This window comes from Mobula birostris, chromosome 24 (genome assembly GCF_030028105.1).
Source record: "Mobula birostris isolate sMobBir1 chromosome 24, sMobBir1.hap1, whole genome shotgun sequence".
NCBI classification, from domain to species: Eukaryota; Metazoa; Chordata; class Chondrichthyes; order Myliobatiformes; family Myliobatidae; genus Mobula; species Mobula birostris.
This window is the reverse complement of record NC_092393.1, coordinates 17,594,497-17,613,034: the sequence shown is the minus strand read 5'-3', so window position 1 is coordinate 17,613,034 and position 18,538 is coordinate 17,594,497. Positions and strand designations below refer to the sequence as shown.

Here is an 18,538-nt window from a genome sequence, read left to right as displayed (position 1 = left end):
GACTTAAATACACCCAATGACCTGGCCTCCACAGCTGTCTCTGGTAACAAATTCCAGAAATGTGCCACCCTCTGGTGAAAAAAATGTTTTCTCATTTCTCTTTTAAATGGATGCTCCTCTATTGTAAGGCTGTTCCCTCTTGTTCTAGACTCCACCACCATGGGAAACATCTACTCTGTCTCAGCTTTTCAACATTCAGAAGGTTTCAATGAGATCCCCCTCATTCTTCTAAATTCCAGTGAGTACAGACCCAGGGCCATCAAACATTCCTTGTATGATAACCCTGTTATTCCTAGAATCATCCTTGTGAACCTCCTCTGAACCCTCTCCAAAGTCAATACATCTTTTCTAAGATGATGAGCCCAAAACTGTTCACAATACTGAAGGTGAGGCCTCACTAGTGCCTTATAAAGCCTCAGCATCACATCCCTGCTCTTGTATTCTAGACCTCTTGAAATGAATGCTAACATTGCATTTGCCTTCCTCGCCACTGTCTCAACCTGCAAGTTAACCTTTAGGGTGTTCTGCACAAGTCCCTTTGAATCTCAGATCTTTGGATTTTCTCCCCATTTAGAAAATAGTCTGCTCATTTATTTCTACTACCAAAGTACATGACCATGCATTTTCCAACGTTGTATTTTATTTGCTACTTTCTTGTCCATTCTCCCAATCTGTCCAAGTCCTTCTGCATCCTACATGTTCCCTCAACACTACCCGCTCCTCCACCAATCTTCACACCATCTGCAAACTTGTAACAAAGCCATCTATTCCATCATCCAAATCAGTTACACACAGCATAAAAAGAAACGGTCCCAACACCGACCCCTGCGGAAAACCACTAGTCACTTGTAGCCAACCAGAAGAGGATCCCCCCATTCCCACTCACTGTTTCCTACCAATCATATCAAGTTGAACTCAATCATATTGTGATCACTGGTTCCTAAGGGTTCTTTTAGCTTAAGCTCCCTAATCACCTCTGGTTCATTACATAAAACCCAATCCAGTGTCGCTGATCCCCTAGTAGGCTCAACGACAAACTGCTCTGAAAAGCTATCCCTTAGGCATTCAACAAACTCACCGTCTTGAGATCCATTAGCAATCTGATTTTCCTGATCAACCTGCATGTTAAAATTTCCCATGACTACCATAACATTGCCCTTTTGACAGGCCTTTTCTTTTCCTTGTCTTTTTCATCAACGTCCTTTTACCCTTGTAGTTCTTAAGTCAACCCACAAGGATTCAACATCATCTGATCCTATGTCACATCTTTCTACTGATTTGATGCCATTCTTTACTGGTAGAGCCACACCAACCCCTCTGCTTACCTTCCTATCTCCCGGATATAACAAGTAACCTTGGATATTCAGCTCCCAACTACAACCATCCTTCAGCCACGATTCAGTGATGGCCACAACATCATACTTGGCAATCTGTAATATTGCAACAAGATTATCCACCTTATTTCTTATACTACGTGCAGTTAGATACAACACCTTGAGTACCGTATTTGCTATCCTTTCTGATTCTGCATCCCTAATGATTTGATACTCAGCCTGTTGGCTGCAACTAAATCCCATCACCTGCCTACCCTTCCTGATAATCTTACTGCATGCTATCTTTACTTTTTTACCTTCTGTCCTATCCTGAGTCCCTTCACCCTGGTTTCCACTCCCCTGCCAAATTATTAAACCCTCCCCAATGGCTCTAACAAACCTGCCCATGAGAATATTCATCCCCCTCAGGTTCAGGTGCAACCTGTCACTTTTGAACAAGTCATACCTCCCCCAGAAGAGATCCCAATGATCCAAGAACCTGAAGCCCTGCCCCCTGCACCAGCTTCTCAGCCACGTATTTATCTGCCAAATCTTCCTGTTTCTACCCTTACTGGCACGTGGTACAGGCAACAATCCAAAAATTACTACCCTGGAAGTCCTGCTTTTCAGCTTTCTACGTAGCTCTCTAAATTCTCTTTTCAGGACATCATTTCTTTTCCTTCCTATGTCATTGGTACCAATATGTACCAAGACATCTGGCTGTTCCCCCCTTCCACTCCAAAATGTTGCGGATATGATCTGAGACATCCCTGACCCTAGCACCTGGGAGGCAACCTACCATCTGGGTGTCCCGTTCATGTCCACAGAATCTCCTGTCTGTTCCCCTCACTATCAAGTCCCCTGTCACTAGGGGAATCTGATAGGAGTGAAGAGTGCACCATGGGAGAAAGGGAAGGAGGATGGATACTGGAGAGAGGTGATAGGTAGGTAAGGGGAAGAGCAGGGGTAAGAGGGGAGCCAGAATGGGGAATGGAAAAGGACAGAAGGAGGTGGGGGAGATATTACTGAAAGATGAAGAAATTGATGATCATGCAGTCAGGTTGGAGGCTACCCAAACGGAATATGAGGTGTTGTTCTTTCAGCCTGAGTGTAGCCTCATCATGGCAGTAGAGAAGGCCACGGACCGACATGTTGGAATGGGGAATGGAATTAAAATGGTTGGCATCAGGAAACCCTTCCTGTTGCAGATGGAGCAAAGGTGCTCAACAAAGCGGTCCGCCAATCTCTGTCAAGTCTCACTGATGTAGAGAAGTCTGCACAGGGAACACCAGATGCAGTAGATGACAGTAGACTTGCAGGTGTAGTGCTGTCTCACCTGGAAGAACTGTTTGGGGCCCTGAGTGGTGGTGAGAGAACAGGTGAATGGGCAGGTTATATTCAATGCCCCAAGTGAAGAAGGCCAATATGCCAACATGCCTTCTTCATCACCCTAAATACCTGTGACACCACTTTCAAAGAACAATGCACTTGTACTCCTACATCCTACAGAAGGAAAACAATTGTTGGGCAATGGGATGAGGCCAGGAGAGAGGGAATAGCTGGATTTTATCTAGATAAAGCTGATGTGGACTTGACTGGCCAGAGTGTGTGTCCTTTCTCTGATTTTGTGTACAGGCCTACACAGGAACTTTGACTTTACTTTATTCAGAGACCTACACCTCTGTGGATCTTCCCTTACCTCATGACACTGATACCACTTATAAGTTTAGGCAATTCTGAGCTCTAGGCCATTAGGTCATGGTGGCTGTTATGGCAAGTCCTCCTAAACCACTGCCTTCTCTTCTTCCTATTTACTTTTGTCCTTACAAATCCACTTGTAGCATCCTCATGACCCATTTTCAAAGAAGATGATTATAACAGCATATTTTTGTAGGCTTGCTCCTTGTTTATATCTTGACATTGACAAAACTGCTTAACAATGTTATACAGCACCTCCACCGTGGTGGCAATTTGCACACTCCCACATGTGAGGTCCAGCATTTGACAAGTTCACACACAAAATGATGTCACTGTTGGATTTGAAGAACTTGACAGTTACACTTTGCTGACTATACATGTGACAACCATTTCATCTGCTTCATGGGTGCAAGAACTAAACTTGTAGCTCCTAACACTTACTGAAGTGGTTGAATTAAACTATCCCTTCAAGTTGTTTGCAATACCTCACAAAACACCTGGTCTGTAGTATATTGGGCTAAGAGAATCACCAAATTCAGATATGTCCCTGGGCTTATTACAAGCACAACATCAGATTGTAATGTTGCCCAGCATGGCTCTATTCTGTGTCCTGTCAAGGCTCCTTGACAATATTGTCTACTCCTCTGACCTTTACATACGGGGTAAATGATTTGAAGGTATAGTTTACTTCGTCCATTATAGCCAACAGGATATGTCTGCTCACTAATTTTCCTTATTTTTCATGACAGGATTAATGCCTCCAACACAATCTCCAGTCTGCTCCAAATGGCCACTGGCATTTGGTTTTAGCTGACACCCCCCTGACTGGTGTGCAAGCATCAACAAAGTTAGTGCTGATACACACAAAGAGAGCCATCAGGCGGCAGTGTAGCCACGTTGGGGGGAGAGAGTAACATCCTCAGTGTCCTGAAACATGCCATAAAGGGCATATCATTTTGCTGCAGCCATTTCAGGATGTACATCCTTTCCAGAAGTTCCTTCATATGTCATGGTCCTGCATTCCAGTAAACGGTCCGGTCCGGCGATTCCTTATTCTGGGTTTTCCTGTTTTCCCTTGTTCCATTGGGTGCCTTAATTGAGGCACCTGATTCTCGTTTTGGGCTGGCACATAAATACCTCTCAAACCAAGGATTTTCTGCTGGACTGTTCCCTTCCCCTTCCTTCTGAAGCCTCGCCTACATTCCCTTCAAGTTCAACCGCTGGAGTGAGACTGGAGCATTGCCACGCCAAGATAAGGAACTATCTATCATTGAGTTTGGAACTATCTCCTTGTGTCCCTGTGTTTAGTGTCTGTGTCAAAGAGGAGTCCTGGCCTTAGATCCTGTTCCCAAGGAGGAGTCCTGACTCTGTGTAAAGCCCCGGCCCTAAGTCCCGTTCCCAAGGAGGAGCCCTGGTTCTGTGTTCTGTGTTCCTGTGTTCCAAATTCCAGGTGCCGTGTTCCAGTCCTGTCCAAGTCAAGGCTTTGTGTTCTCGTCCAGTCCAGGAGTTCCTCGGCAAGTGTCCTCGGCAGTCATCCTGGTCCTACACTCCAAGAAAGGGTCCTGGCCCTGCGCTCCAAGGAAGGGTCCCAGCCCTGTACCCAAGAGCCTAACCAAGCCGAATCCAAGAGCCGAGCCAAACCTAGTCCAAGAGCCACGTCCTGCCCTGGAGTTCCTCGTCCTGCCTGACTCTGAGCGCCCAGTCCACGTCCAAGTCTCTGAGTGCCCAGTCCACGTCCAAGTCTCTGAGTGTCCAGTTCAAGTCCAAGGCTCTGTGTTCCTGTGTTCCAAGACCAAGTCCAGGCGCCGTGTTCCAGCCCTGTCCAAATCTGAGATTCGTATCCTCATCTAGTTCCAGTGCCTCGCCCAGCCCTGGAGTTCCTTGCCCAGCCTGGTGCTGGAGATTCTTCATCCTGTGCTGGGGTACCTCATCCTGTCCTTGCCAAGATCCTAGTCCTGAGTCCTAGCCTGGACCCGGATTCCGGTTCCAAGTCAAGACCCAGGTTCTGAGTCGCAACCAAGACCCAGGTTCCGGGTCCTTGTCCAGGCTCTGGTTTCAGGTCCCGTGTTTCCAGTCCAAGTCCTAGCCCAGGCCCTGAATCCTAGTCTCGTCCAGGGCCTGTGTCAATGTACAGCTTTGTTTCTTCCTTACTCACCTTGCCATCTCAATAAAACTAGTCCTGTTCCTAGTACGTCAGTGTCTGTGTCTTGCCTTTGGGTCTGTTATCAATGCCCCACCCCCCATGACATCATATACAATCAGAGCTGGCGTCATATTTAAAATCATTGTTACATTGAAATGTACTATGACACAACAGAAGAAGCACACATTAAATGATTGGATCAGCTATACAGCAACATAGTGGCTGGTTTCAAAGTACTCCTACTCTCTCCCTACATCAGTGATCATTAGGTCAAACTTAATTACAGTTGTACTATGAACAGCAATTGGCACTGACTACAATAACTCCTATGGCCCACCATCCAAGAAACACCTTGCTGACCAGGAAGCTTAAAGTCTAATCTAGTGACAGTGCAATGCAGGAAACAGAGCATATAGAATTAGAATGGACAGGGTAAACAATAATAAGATAAGATCATAAGATGTAGGAGTAGGATTAGGCCATTTGACCCATCAAGACTACTCCACCATTTCATCCTGGCTGATCTATTTTCCCTCTCAACCCCAATCTCCTGCCTTCTCCCCATATCCCTCCACGCCCTGACCAATCAAGAATCTATCAACCTCTGCCTTAAATATTTGTAAAGACTTGGCCTCCACAGCTACCTGTGGCAACAAATCCCACAGATTCACCATTCTCTGGCTAAAGAAATTCCTCCTCATCTCCATGCTAAAAGGACACCACTATATTCAGACGCTGTGTCCTCTGGTCCAAAACTCTCCCACCATAGGATGGATATGGAAACGATATTTCCTATCAAGGTCTTTCAACATTTGATAGGTTTCAATTAGGTCATCCTTATTCTTCTGAATTGCAGTGAATACAGGCCCAGGGCTATTAAACGTTCTGCATATGATAAGCTGTTCGATCCTGGAATAATTTTCGTGAACCTCCTTTCAACCCCCTCTAGTGTCAGCACATCCCTTCTAAGATAAGAGGCCCAAAAATACTCACAGTACACCATATGAGGCCTCACCAGTGTTTTATAAAACCTCAACATACATCCATACAAACATTGCATTAGCCTTCTTCACCACTGAATCAACTTACAAAGTAGCCTTTAGGGAATACTTCTTAATGAGTTTTTCAGTTGCCTTGTTTGGTTTTAAAAGCTGACCAATCCTCTAAACTTCCCACTAAATTTTGCTCTACTATATGCTCTCCCTTTGGTTTTTCTGTTGGCTTTTACTTCTCTTGTTAGCCACAGTTGTGTCATCTTGGCTTTAGAATAAGAACTTCTTCCTCTTTGGGAAGTATATAACCTGTGCCTTCCGAAATCCCAACCATCGTTGCTTTGTTATCATGTTTGCGAGTGGTCTTTTCCATTCAATTCTGGCCAACTCCTCTCTCATGCCTCTGTAATTCTCTTTACTCAACTGTAATACTAACACATCTGTCTTCAGCTTCTCCTTCTCAAATTTCAGGGTGAATTAGATCGTAATAATATGTTATGATCACTTTCCCCTAAGGGTTCTTTTACCTTAAGCTCTCCAATCAATTCCAGTTCATTGCACAACACCCAATCCAGGATAACTGATTCCCTAGTGTACTTAACAATGAGCTGCTCTAAAAAGTCATATTGGCACTCTAGAAATTCACCGTTTCGGGATCCAGCCCCAGCCTGATTTTCCCAATCTACCTGCAGTTTGAAATCCCGCATGACTATTGTAACATTGCTCTTCTGGCATGCATTTTTTATCTCCCTTTTTAACTTGTTGACCATATTCTTATTACTGTTTGGGGGTCTGTATATATCTCCCATCAGGTTCTTTTTACCTTTGCAGTTCCTTAGCCCTACCCACAATGATTCAACACCTTTGTATCCTTGGACTTTAAGGTCCCAGCTATAATCTTCTTTCAGCCATGATTCAGTGATGCCTACAACATCATACATGCCTATCTGTAACTGTGCTACAAATTCATCTATCTTATCCCATATACTGTGCGCATTCAAATATAACACCTTCAGTCCTGTATTCTTTTTGATTTTGTTCACCTTTTACTTTGTACATTGCAACTCATCATGTTGACTGCAATTTTGCCCTTTCACCAACCTCTCATTGCTAGGAGTCTCACTATGTACTGCCTTTATTTGTAAACCAGCTGCCTCATCTTCAGCACTATGACTCCAGTTTCCAATCTCCTGCCGAATTAGTTTAAAGTCTCCTGAACAACTCCAGCAAACCTGCCCGCAAGGATATTGGTCCCCCTTTGGATTCGGGTGTAACCCTATTGTGCAGGATGTATCTTCCCCAGAAGAAATCCCAATGATCCATAAGTCTCAGCCCCTGTCCCCTGCACCCGTTCCTCAGCTACGCATTCACCTTCTAAATCATCTTATTCTTACCCTTATCGGTATGTGGCACAGGCAGCAAACCAGAAATTACCATCTGGGAGTCCTGTTTTTCAGCTTTCTACCCAGCTCCCTACGATCTTTCTTCAGTACCTCCTCACCTTGACTACTTATGTCATCGGTGCCAATATGTACCAGGACTTCTGGCTGCTCATCCTCCCCTTTGTGAATGCCATTGATCTGATCCAAGATGTCCCTTATCCTAGCAGCTGGGATGCAACATACCACCTGGGTGTCTCCATCTTGCCCACAGAATCTCATTTCTGTTTCTCTGGCTATGGAATCTCCTATCAACATTGCAATCCTCTGCTCTTCTGAACCACTGCACCAGACTCAGAGCCAGAGGCCCTGTCACTGCGGCTTCCCCCTCAACACTATCTAAAGTGATATACTTATTACTGAAGGGAACGGCCACAGGTGTACTCTGCACTGGCTGTGCATTTCCCTTCCTTTTCCTGAACGCCTGATAAAGGAGAATTTAGTACCAAAATGCAAATGATAAATATTTGTTATCTATTGAACCAGTTCACAGTCTGAGACCCTATATCAAGAAAAGATAGCTTTTGTGCTGAGAATGAGTACTTGGCAGATATTAACACATCAATAAAAGAGTATTACTTTCGTCGTACATAATCGCAAGCACTGTAGCAAATGTAGTCTGTTACTCAAATTCCGGAGGCTCATGGCCTCCAGTGCATGCATCTGTACTTAGAAGGCAAATAGCAAAGTGATATTTTTTCTGAAGGTTTTGTGAAGCTGTGGTTACACGTAACTGCAGGCCTGCCTCCTGTCTGAAGTTGTCTTATTATTTATACAAACACAATTGAGAAGCTGTTAACTGTGCAATTATTTTGGCAGCTTAACTTAACCAAATAGCAATCTATTCCATGATTCAAGAATACTTCATTCAATAATTTGATGTTTGGAATACTTTATTTTCCCGCAATATGTATATAAAAATATATGGACACTGTGAAAGATCTAACAGATCCAAGTATGCGAGATACCATTGATTCTGCATGGGATCGTTCAATCTGGAGAGCCATGATCACCCAAGCGTGCAACGCGCAAGGGACATGAAGAAGGAGATGTATATAAAATACAAATTGACATGAAAATGTATTTACACTATATAAATTGGCTATTGTACACAGAAATCTGCAGAACTGAAAATTGTATTCTGCATTTTAAAGATACAAATTACATAACTCAGTAACACACACAAAATGCTGGAGGAACTCAGCAACATCAAGCAACATCTATCAAAATGAATAAACAGTTGATATTTCCGGCCAAAACCCTTCTTCAGGACTGGGAAAGGAAGCTGGAAGATGGTGGAATAAAAAGATGTGGGGAGGAGATCTGTTATCTTTCACCACCACTCTCCTCCATCTGGTGGAACTGGTCGTCACCCTCAACAATTTCTCCTTTGGCTCCTCCCACTTCCTTCAAACTCGAGGTGGACCATGGGCACTCGTATGTGTCTCTGCTATCACTGCGCTTTTGTCGGCAACATGGAACAGTCTATGTTTCAAGCCTACAACAGCATCGATCTCCAACTCTTCCTACGCTATATTGACAACTGCATTGGTGCTGCTTCCTGCACCCATGCTGAGCTCATCAATTATATCAACTTTGCTTCCAATTTCCACCCTGCCCTCAAATTAACTTAAGCAACACACACAAAAAATGCCGGTGAACGCAGCAGGCCAGGCAGCATCTGTAGGAAGAGGTACAGTTGACGTTTCGGGCCGAGACCCTTCGTCAGGACTAACTGAAAGAAGAGATAATAAGAGATTTGAAAGTGGGAGGGGGAACAGGGAGATCCGAAATGACAGGAGAAGACAGGATGGGGAGGGATGGAACCAAGAGCTGGAAAGCTGATTGGCAAAAGGGATACAAAACTGGAGAAGGGAGAGGATCATGGGACGGGAGCCTAGGGAGAAAGAGGGGGCGGGGAAGCCCAGAGGATGGGCAAGAAGTTCTAGTGAGAGGGACAGAGGGAGAAAGAGGGAAAAAGGGGAAAATAAATAAATAAATACATACATAAATAAGGGATGGGGTACGAAGGGGATGGGGGGCATTAACGGAAGTTAAAGAAGTCAATGTTCATGCCACCAGGTTGGAGGCTACCCAGACGAAATATAAGGTGTTGTTCCTCCAACCTGAGTGTGGCTTCATCTTGACACTGGAGGAGACTGTGGATAGACATATCAAAATGGGAATGGGACATGGAATTAAAGTGTGTGGCCACTGGGAGATCCTGCTTTCTCTGGTGGACAGAGTGTAGGTGTTCAGCAAAATGGTCTCCCAGCCTGCGTTGGGTCTCGCCGGTGTATAGAAGGCTGCATTGGGAGCACCGGACGCAGTATATCACTCCAGCTGACTCACAGGTGAAGTGTCGCCTCACCTGGAAGGACTGATCAACTTTCCAGCTCTTGGCTCCATCCCTCCCCCTCCTGCCTTCGCCTATCATTTTGGATCTCCCCCTCCCCCTCCCACTTTCAAATCTCTCACTATCTCTTCTTTCAGTTAGTCCTGACGAAGGGTCCCAGCCTGAAACGTCGACTGTGCCTCTTCCTATAGATGCTGCCTGGCCTGCTGCGTTCACCAGCACTTTTTGTGTGTGTTGCTTGAATTTCCAGCATCTGCAGATTTCCTCATGTTTTCATTCTCAAATTAACTTAGTCTATTTCTGACACCTCTCTCCCCTTTCTCAATCTCTCTCTGTCTCCATCACTGGAGAGAATTTATCTACTGATATATTTTATAAATCCACTGACTCTCGCAGCTTTCTGCACTGTACCTTTTCTGATGAGACCCAGTGTAGATTGGGAGACCACGCTACCCACCCTGTCACTTGTAAAAAAGCCATTCCTCATACTCAGTTCCTCCGTCTCTACCGCATTTGTTTTCAGGACGGGGCTTTTCATTCCAGAACAATTGAGATGTCCTGCTTCTTCAAAGAAAGAGGCTTCCCTTCCTCCTCCATCAATGTTGCCTTCACTCGCATCTCTTCCATTTCGCACACATCTGCACCACATCCTCCCACTGGCACACCAGGGATAGGGTTCCTTCTGTCCTCACCTACAACCTCACAAGCCTCCACATACAGCACATAATTCTCCTTAACTTCTGCCATCTCCAACGGGATGCCATCACCAAGCACACTCTCCCGAAGTGAATTCCTTGTCCATTCGTCCCTCTTCACTGATCTTCCTCCTGGCATTTATCCTTGCAAGCATAACAAGTGCCACGCCTGCCTCTATGTCTCCTCCCTCACTACCACTAAGGGCTCCAAACAGTCTTTCCAGGTGAGGCATCACTTCACCTGCAAGTTGGTTGTATCCAGTTCTCCCAGTGTGGTCTCCAGTATATTGGTGAGACCCGATGTAGATTAGGAGACCACTTCATTGAGCACCTCTCCTCCATCTCCCACAAAAAGCAGGATTTCCCAGTTGCCACTCATTTCAAATCTACTTCCCATTCCCATTCCACCATGTCAATCCGTGGCCTTCTCTACTACCGAGATGAGGCTAGTCTCAGGTTGGAGGAGCGACACCTTACATTCTATATGGGCAGCCTCCAACCTGATGGCATGCTAATTGATTTCTCAAATTTCTGGTGATTGCCCCATCCTCTTCTTGCTCATCATTGCCCATTCTTGTCTCCCTCTTCTTACCTTCCGATCACATCCCTCCGGTGCTACTCCCCCTTCCCTTTCTTCCATGTCTTCTGTCCTCTCCTGTCAGATTTCCTTTTCTCCAGCCCTTTATCTCTTTCACCAATCAACTTCCCAGCTCTTCACTTCACATGCTCCCCATCTCTCAGTTTCACCAATTGCCTGCTACCTTGTACTTCTCCCTCCCCTGCCCCCACCTTCATATTCGTACTTGTCCCCTTCCTTTCTAGTCTTGGCCCAAAGCGTCAACTGTTTACTCTTTTCCATAGATGCTACCTGGCCTGCTGAGTTCCTCCAGCATTTTGTTTGTGTTGATTTGGATTTCTGGCAACTGCAGATTTTCTTGCGCTAGTGAAGCCAGATGGGTAGGAAAATTAAAGGGCTGGAGATGAAGGAATCTGATAGGAGAGGAGAGTGGACCACAGGAGGGGACCCAGTGGGTGGTGATTGGCAGGTAGAGTAGAGGTAAGAGGCCAGAGTGTGGAATAGAAGTAGAGGGGAGAGGGAGGGAAAAAGTTTTTTAACTGGAATGAGAATTCCATCATGTTGGAGGCTACCCAGATGGAATATAAGGTGTTGCTCCTCCACCCTAAGTGTTGCCTCATCGTGGCACACCAGGAGGCCATGGACTGACATGTCAGAATGGGAATCGGAATTAGAATGTCTGGCCATTGGGAAGTTCCTCATTTGGCGGATAGAGCGGAGCTGCTTAATGAAGTCATCTGCCAGTTTGTGATGGATCTCACCAATGTAGAGGAGGCCACGTTGGGAGCACTGAACACAATAGACAGCTCCAGCAGATTCGGAGGTGAAGAGCTGTGTCACCTGGAGGGACTGTTTGGAGCCCTGAATGGAGGTGAGGGAGGAGGTGAATGGGCATGTATAGCATTTTGCGCACTGCAGGGATAAATGACGGGAGGGAGATTAGTAGGGAGGGATGAATGGTCCAGGAAATCATGGAGTGAGCAATCCCTGTGGAAAGGGAGGAAAGGTATGTTTTGTGGTAAGATCCCTTTGGAGATGGTGTAAGTTGTGTAGGATGTAGAGGCTCATGTGTGGTAGGTAAGGCCAAGAAGAACTCTATTATTGTTAAGGCGGCGAGAAGATGGGTGGATGTTGAGGAACTGGAGGAGATGTGGGTAACAACTCAGTAGTTTGTTTCATGAAAGTTCCTAAACTGCACATTTCTATAGATTTAGTACCATTTCTTATTTCATATAGATGGTTTATGCTATTTATTGGAAGAAAGATTATTATTGCAACCCTTATAAAAGTGAACAGGTTGACTGTAGGAGAGGGAAGTCACTATTGTTTTCACTGTAATTTTAATAATTAGTCATTATCATTTCTCCGTATAAAATTAAATATGGCTGAACCACAGGGATAATATTTTAGAAATGGGTAAGGAACCTATGAGCGTTTGAATGCATGGAATTGGAAATAAAAGCCTGCTTTCAGAATATGCATCTGTAATATCCACGGTCAACTCCAGTCACTGGCCAACAATAAATTTCTAAACTTGTAATATTTTGTCTGGCTTGCTTAATTGGAAGAGTTCTGTGATGTCTGTTCATCCTACAAATGCTTTACATATCAGAAAAAGTTCAGCCATTACATACTATTGCATAGCTGAATAAAATACCTAATGATCACGTCTGCGTCAATTTTTTCTGAAACTTCCCTCTTATTTCCCAGTAGCTTCATAAATGATTCCTTCAACCGATTTATCTAATTCCCTTCTAATGTTTCCGCTGAATATGCTACGACAAAGGACCGTGCATTCATGTTTCATAACAACAGCAAAAGAGGCCTTTCAGCTCACTGAGTCAACAGGGGGTCTCTGAGCAACCCCAGTAGTTTCAACTCCCTTCTTATGTCTCTCTCACTTGCCCACCAGCTCCCTGCTCTTCTGTCACCCATCTCATTAAGGGGTCATTTACAGTAGCTTATTAACCTACCTAACAATGCATCTTTGGGATGCGGCAGAAACCAGAGCACTCAGGTAAATTCCACACAGTTGCGGGGAGAGTGTGAAGAATCTATAGACCCAAGGTCAGGATTGAGCCCCGGCTTCAGAAACTATGAGGTAGCAGTGTCGTCATCATAATGCTGCACACATCACAGCACCATACTGCATAAAACAAAAAAAATTGCCTTCTCTTTTTTCAACTTTACTTCCAATTTAGTTGCAAATATCGCGTCAATAGAGAGCATTTCTCCGTCTAGCATGGGGGACTACTATCCTCTGTAGTAGCTAGGACATCTTCAAGGAGCAGTGCCTCAAAAAAGCAGTATCCATCATTAATAGCACCAACCACCCAGGACATTCCTCTTTTCTTTGCTACCATCAGGAAGGAGGTTCAGAAGCCTGAAGGCGCGCACTCAGCGATTCAGGAACAGCTTCTTCCTCTCTGCAAACCAATTTCTGAATGGACATTGAACCCATGAACACAACCTCACTACTGTTTTATTTCCTATTTTATTTTGCACTATGTATTACATTTAACTATTTCATATCCTGTATATACACTTACTGAAACTCAGTTTTCTTCTCTCTATTAGCATGTATTGCATTGTACTACTGCTGCTAAGTTAACAAATTTCACAACATATGCCAGTGATTTTTAAACCTGATTCTGATCCACTCCATCTAAACCCCTCATAATTCATTACAACTTTCCATAATCTTCTTTAATTTGTGGTGAAAAATAAACACAATTAAAGACATTTACTGTTTCTGGAGAAAATCAGATATCATGATTTGGATGTGAGTTCAAGGGCTTTATGAAGAGGAGAAATGCTCTCTAGTGTATGAGGCAAGTGATGAGAGAGGTAGACTTTAGTCATCGCCAGAGTTAACTATAGTACTTACTGCTTTCTCTAATTTGGAAATGCAACTTTATTTAATGAGCCACAGAAGTGGATAAATGATTCTTTTTAATTTATTCTTATAACATAATTAGATTCAAGATCAAGCAGATTGGTCCATGCACTGAAAACAAAAGATTCTTTTTTAAGAACATTTCATTTAAGTTGTGTTTTGGAATATGTGTCATAAAATAATACCTGTCAACGGAACAGACAAACCTCATCACAAAATGTGAAAATTGCCAAATATGAAGGAAGAATTATTGAAGAAATTACTTCATTTATTAAAGAGTTGAGATGGAATATTTCTGTTATTCAAGAAATTTACAACAAAATTTCTTACATTAGTGTAAAATGCACTTATTAGAACAGGGGAGAGACTGGAAAAACTGTGATAGATAAGGAAGAAAATAAGGAAGAGTTCGTGAGTGCGAGCAGCAGAGAACAAGAGAATAAGGTCAAGCAAGTTCTAAGATTGAAGGAGAATATTTTACTTTTTGTTCTGATTTAGCAGTTGGTATTACACTGATTTGTTCATGTTCCAGGCCATAGAGATGGCCAGTTATACATACAGTATCTCACATCTGTAAATACCTTTGAATAAAAATACAAAGGATGGAGTTGACGCTGTGATGGTATAGTACTGGCGATATTGAAACTGCAGTATGTAATACCACTTTCTCAGCTTTATACAGAGAAATATAGAGTAGATACAAAGCAGCCAATATACACTATTGCACAAACTCAACATCTAGCTGTAAAATTTAAAAAGGTTTTAAAAAATATTTTGTTCAGTAAAATTTGGATGATAATTACAGCTGTTTGACAACAGAGTAACAAGATTACTAAGCAAATACATTTACATGAACTTCAAATTCTTGCAGAAAGACAAGTGCATAAATCTTGAAATTTATAATGCAGATCCTAATATTTGTAATAGTCAGTTCCTGTCATTAGCCAACTTAATACATTTCCAATTTGCAATATTTTGGATGGTTTGCTTTAGCTAGGACAGCTTTTCAATGTGTTTTTTCATACTAAAAAATGTAGTTTATGGTCCCATCTCAACTTACATATAAAGCAGGCTTTCTAAAAGGAAAAGACATAATTTGGATAAGCTTATTTATGCACAAATTTTATTTTATTTAAGTAGTTAATGAAAAATGTCAGACAATACTTAACTAATCATTTAGGTATCCCAGCCCTTCGCTGGTAGGGTGAATAAAATATTTGCTATGTACAAGTTCCAATGATCTTTAACATGTAAACTGTATCTAATTTGGTATTACTGTTATTCTAACTGTTCATCAGTTTGGAATTAATGTGTTTACATCTGTTCTAAAAAATGAAGCATGACTTTTGGGCAAAGTTCTACAAAAGTTGATATAGTGTTTTGTGTAGGAAGTATGAGTTTACAGTGTAATAAGCTATTTTAAAACTCATTGAGGTATGGTGTCTTTTATGTTGCACAATTTTATGCTGGAATGTGTGGCGACATTTGTGGTCTTCCTGCCTTGTTTATTAATGGAAATGACATTTCACTGCATGTTTCAATGTATGTGTGGAAAAAATATCAGTAAATAAAAAAAATGAAATTCACTTGAATTTTGTTCAAGTGATAGTATGTGTGCTTGGTGAAAGCAACATTGACACTTTAGGATTTTGAAATCTTTGCAGCACAGGTGACACAAGTTTTTATAAAGGTCATCTATTCTTGTGTGTGCTCAGATGCTGATAAAACCTCTTCTTCACTGGAAACAATAACGTGTGGGTTATACCACCAGACCAGTAATCCTGAGTAAATAATCCAGTGTTTAAATCGCAGAACAAGCTTCTATTTTGAGTGTTCTGTTCTCTTCATAGGATATAAATCTGTTATTGTTTGTGAAAGATATTTTGAGGAGAAAAGAGCTTTAGAGAAACTTCAATTAGTTAGCTGAGCTTGGGGAATTCAGTCCTTAGAATATCAGCTATTTTAATATGGGACTAGAGTTTAGGGTCTGGTTTTGCTGCTGGTCAATCAAGAATCTCTGTCCTTTCCTACCCCGTTTCTTCTTGTCTGCTTCATTACCTCATATCATAGAGTGGGATGTAAACACTCAAAATTCTGCCAAGAGCATACTTATTGTACTTCAGATACAACAGTGTGTTTCTAATAAGTAGATGAGGAAACAAAGCTTTCTAAACGAAAGCAAAAGCTTCTTTTCCTTATTGATTGTTCCATGCATTAATGAAAGTTCTGTGGCATTTTAACAATGTTGTTGAACTATTTAAACCGATTAAGGATTTAGACAAAAAAGTGCAAACACGTTAACTAATGTAACAAAATATGAACGGAAGTAAAGAGAAGTTTTCTATGAGAGGGGAGCAGTTCTTGCAAAACTTGTGAAACTGATTCTGCCTTAACTGACAAATAAACTAGCCAAATGCACAGTTGACACAGTTCACCGTGTTAATCATCTTTGTTGCATGATTTTATTTGTACATTCATTTCCTTTACATGACCATTTTAATACAGTCTTTACTTACTCATTTTCACACCTTACCTGCATTATGTGTAGCAACAGCATGAAGAGAAAAACTGATACTGTAGCCCTCGAAGTTTGTAAACGACACAGCCACAGATTTAAACTTAATCTTTCATCCTTGGCTCTGTCACTGAAGATCCCCATTGCTTCAGAATAGTCCACTTCAAATTCATCGAAGAACATCCAACTCCCTTCACAGCCCAGAACGCTCGACACCTTTTCCCAAAGTTATGGAATCACTCAGGCAATTCCTGTTAGGTCCCCTTTTTTTCTATTTGTCCACTGTTTCAAGATCTGTAAGCCCTAGTGTGCTGAGTTACAACAATGTTTTATTCATCGCCAACCCAATTCAAAATTAACAGGTAGAGGTGGAGAGTGTTGTAGGATTCTTGTGCAGTCTCTAGAGAGAGATCTACAGCTACTGAATCTGTGACTGTCAGAACCTTGCGTTGTCTCACACATCGCACTGACTCCAAAACTGTTCTCTAACCAATCACAGCAAAAAACAGGCAGTTGCTATAGAAACATAGCTACACAATCACATTTCATTTGCATATAAAGTGATTATTTCTACCACTCACCAGCACATTGATTCATGTCATGCAACTTTAAAACTATTCTTTACTTCTATCCATTTTATTTTGTTGGTGACTTAATAAAGTTTATTTTTCTGTTCAATTTATAAATCCAAAATTCCTCATTTTTAAAAATAAAATGTATACAGCTTAATATGCATCCCTTCACAAGTAAATACTGTGTGCAATCTCAGACCTTCAAAAGACACTGCAAAGCAATTGAAATATTTTTGATGGGCAGCCACTTATCATGTAGAGACAAGTAGCAAATAACCAGCAGCAAGATAAATGACCAGGTTTTATATTTTTAATGTGTAGTATCAGGAATCACATTATTCACGTAAGATATTATCAGAAAGCACAGACTGATGACAATGTATGTACAATGTTCTCTTTTAATATATAATATGCAGCAATATTTAGAAACAACTTAATTATAGGCCAGAGTCTGTTATGAAACACTGGCTGCTGTTTTACGTGCCAGCACACTTGAGACTCCTATATGAAAGTAAAACTCTACGTCCAGCCAGAAGACTTAAAAGCAAAACTAAAATGGAAATCTGAAATAAAAATAGAAAATGCTGGAACTGTTCATTGGCTCAAGCTGCATCTGAGCAAAAGTGTTAATATTTCAGCCTGAAGGTAGTTTGGCAGGGCTGAGAAAGAAATTATTGCTAAATTACAGAAATGTTGGGGAAAAGTGGGTGGATAGATAGAGCAGTGGAAATATCTCTAATTGGATGAAGCTAGGATTAATTAATTTAGAGGTAAATTGTAGACGATAAAAAGAAAAAAACAGAAATTAAAAGGAAAAGAGCAGGAAGCATAGAGAGTGAAGAATCCGAGGGGGGAGAATGAGAACTGGGGGGTTAAAGAAAACAAATAGGAGAGGGAGGGAGAGATAGATAAGACTAGTTAAGCTTTCTGAAATGTGCTTGTGATTGAGAATAGTGACAATATTTGGAAGTATGGGCCATATGATGAAATAACAGCACAATGGAGTTCATTTACCGAATGATTTGAATATTTTGCATTGTCAAATCAAATTTCAGATGATATTCATGTTCCAGCTTTTCTGACTGTGATGGGTGCAAACACATTTAATTTATTACACAGTCTAGTAATAATAGTCTCATTGCTGAGACCTTTAGATTTCATAAAAGGAATCTGTGTGTGGAATGGGCCGCCGGCGACTGTGGTGGAGGTGGATAAAATAAGGTCTTTTAATAGGCCCCTGGACAGGTACATGGAGCTTAGAAAAATAGGGGGTATGTGGTAACCCGAGGTAATTTCTAAAGTAAGTACATGTTTGGCACAGCATTGTGGGCCGAAGGGCCTG

The 18,538-nt window shown here is 42.2% G+C and overlaps 1 protein-coding gene across 1 annotated transcript in view; it reads right to left on the bottom strand.

Moving 5' to 3' along the window:
* Positions 1–16,807, bottom strand: part of glp2r (glucagon-like peptide 2 receptor) — a 116,389-nt gene extending 99,582 nt beyond the window's left edge. Inside the window, exon 1 of the mRNA XM_072242450.1 lies at positions 16,643–16,807. Coding sequence (XP_072098551.1) covers positions 16,643–16,807 — 165 coding nt within the window. The remainder of the gene's footprint in view (positions 1–16,642) is intronic.
* Positions 16,808–18,538: the final 1,731 nt, after the last annotated feature.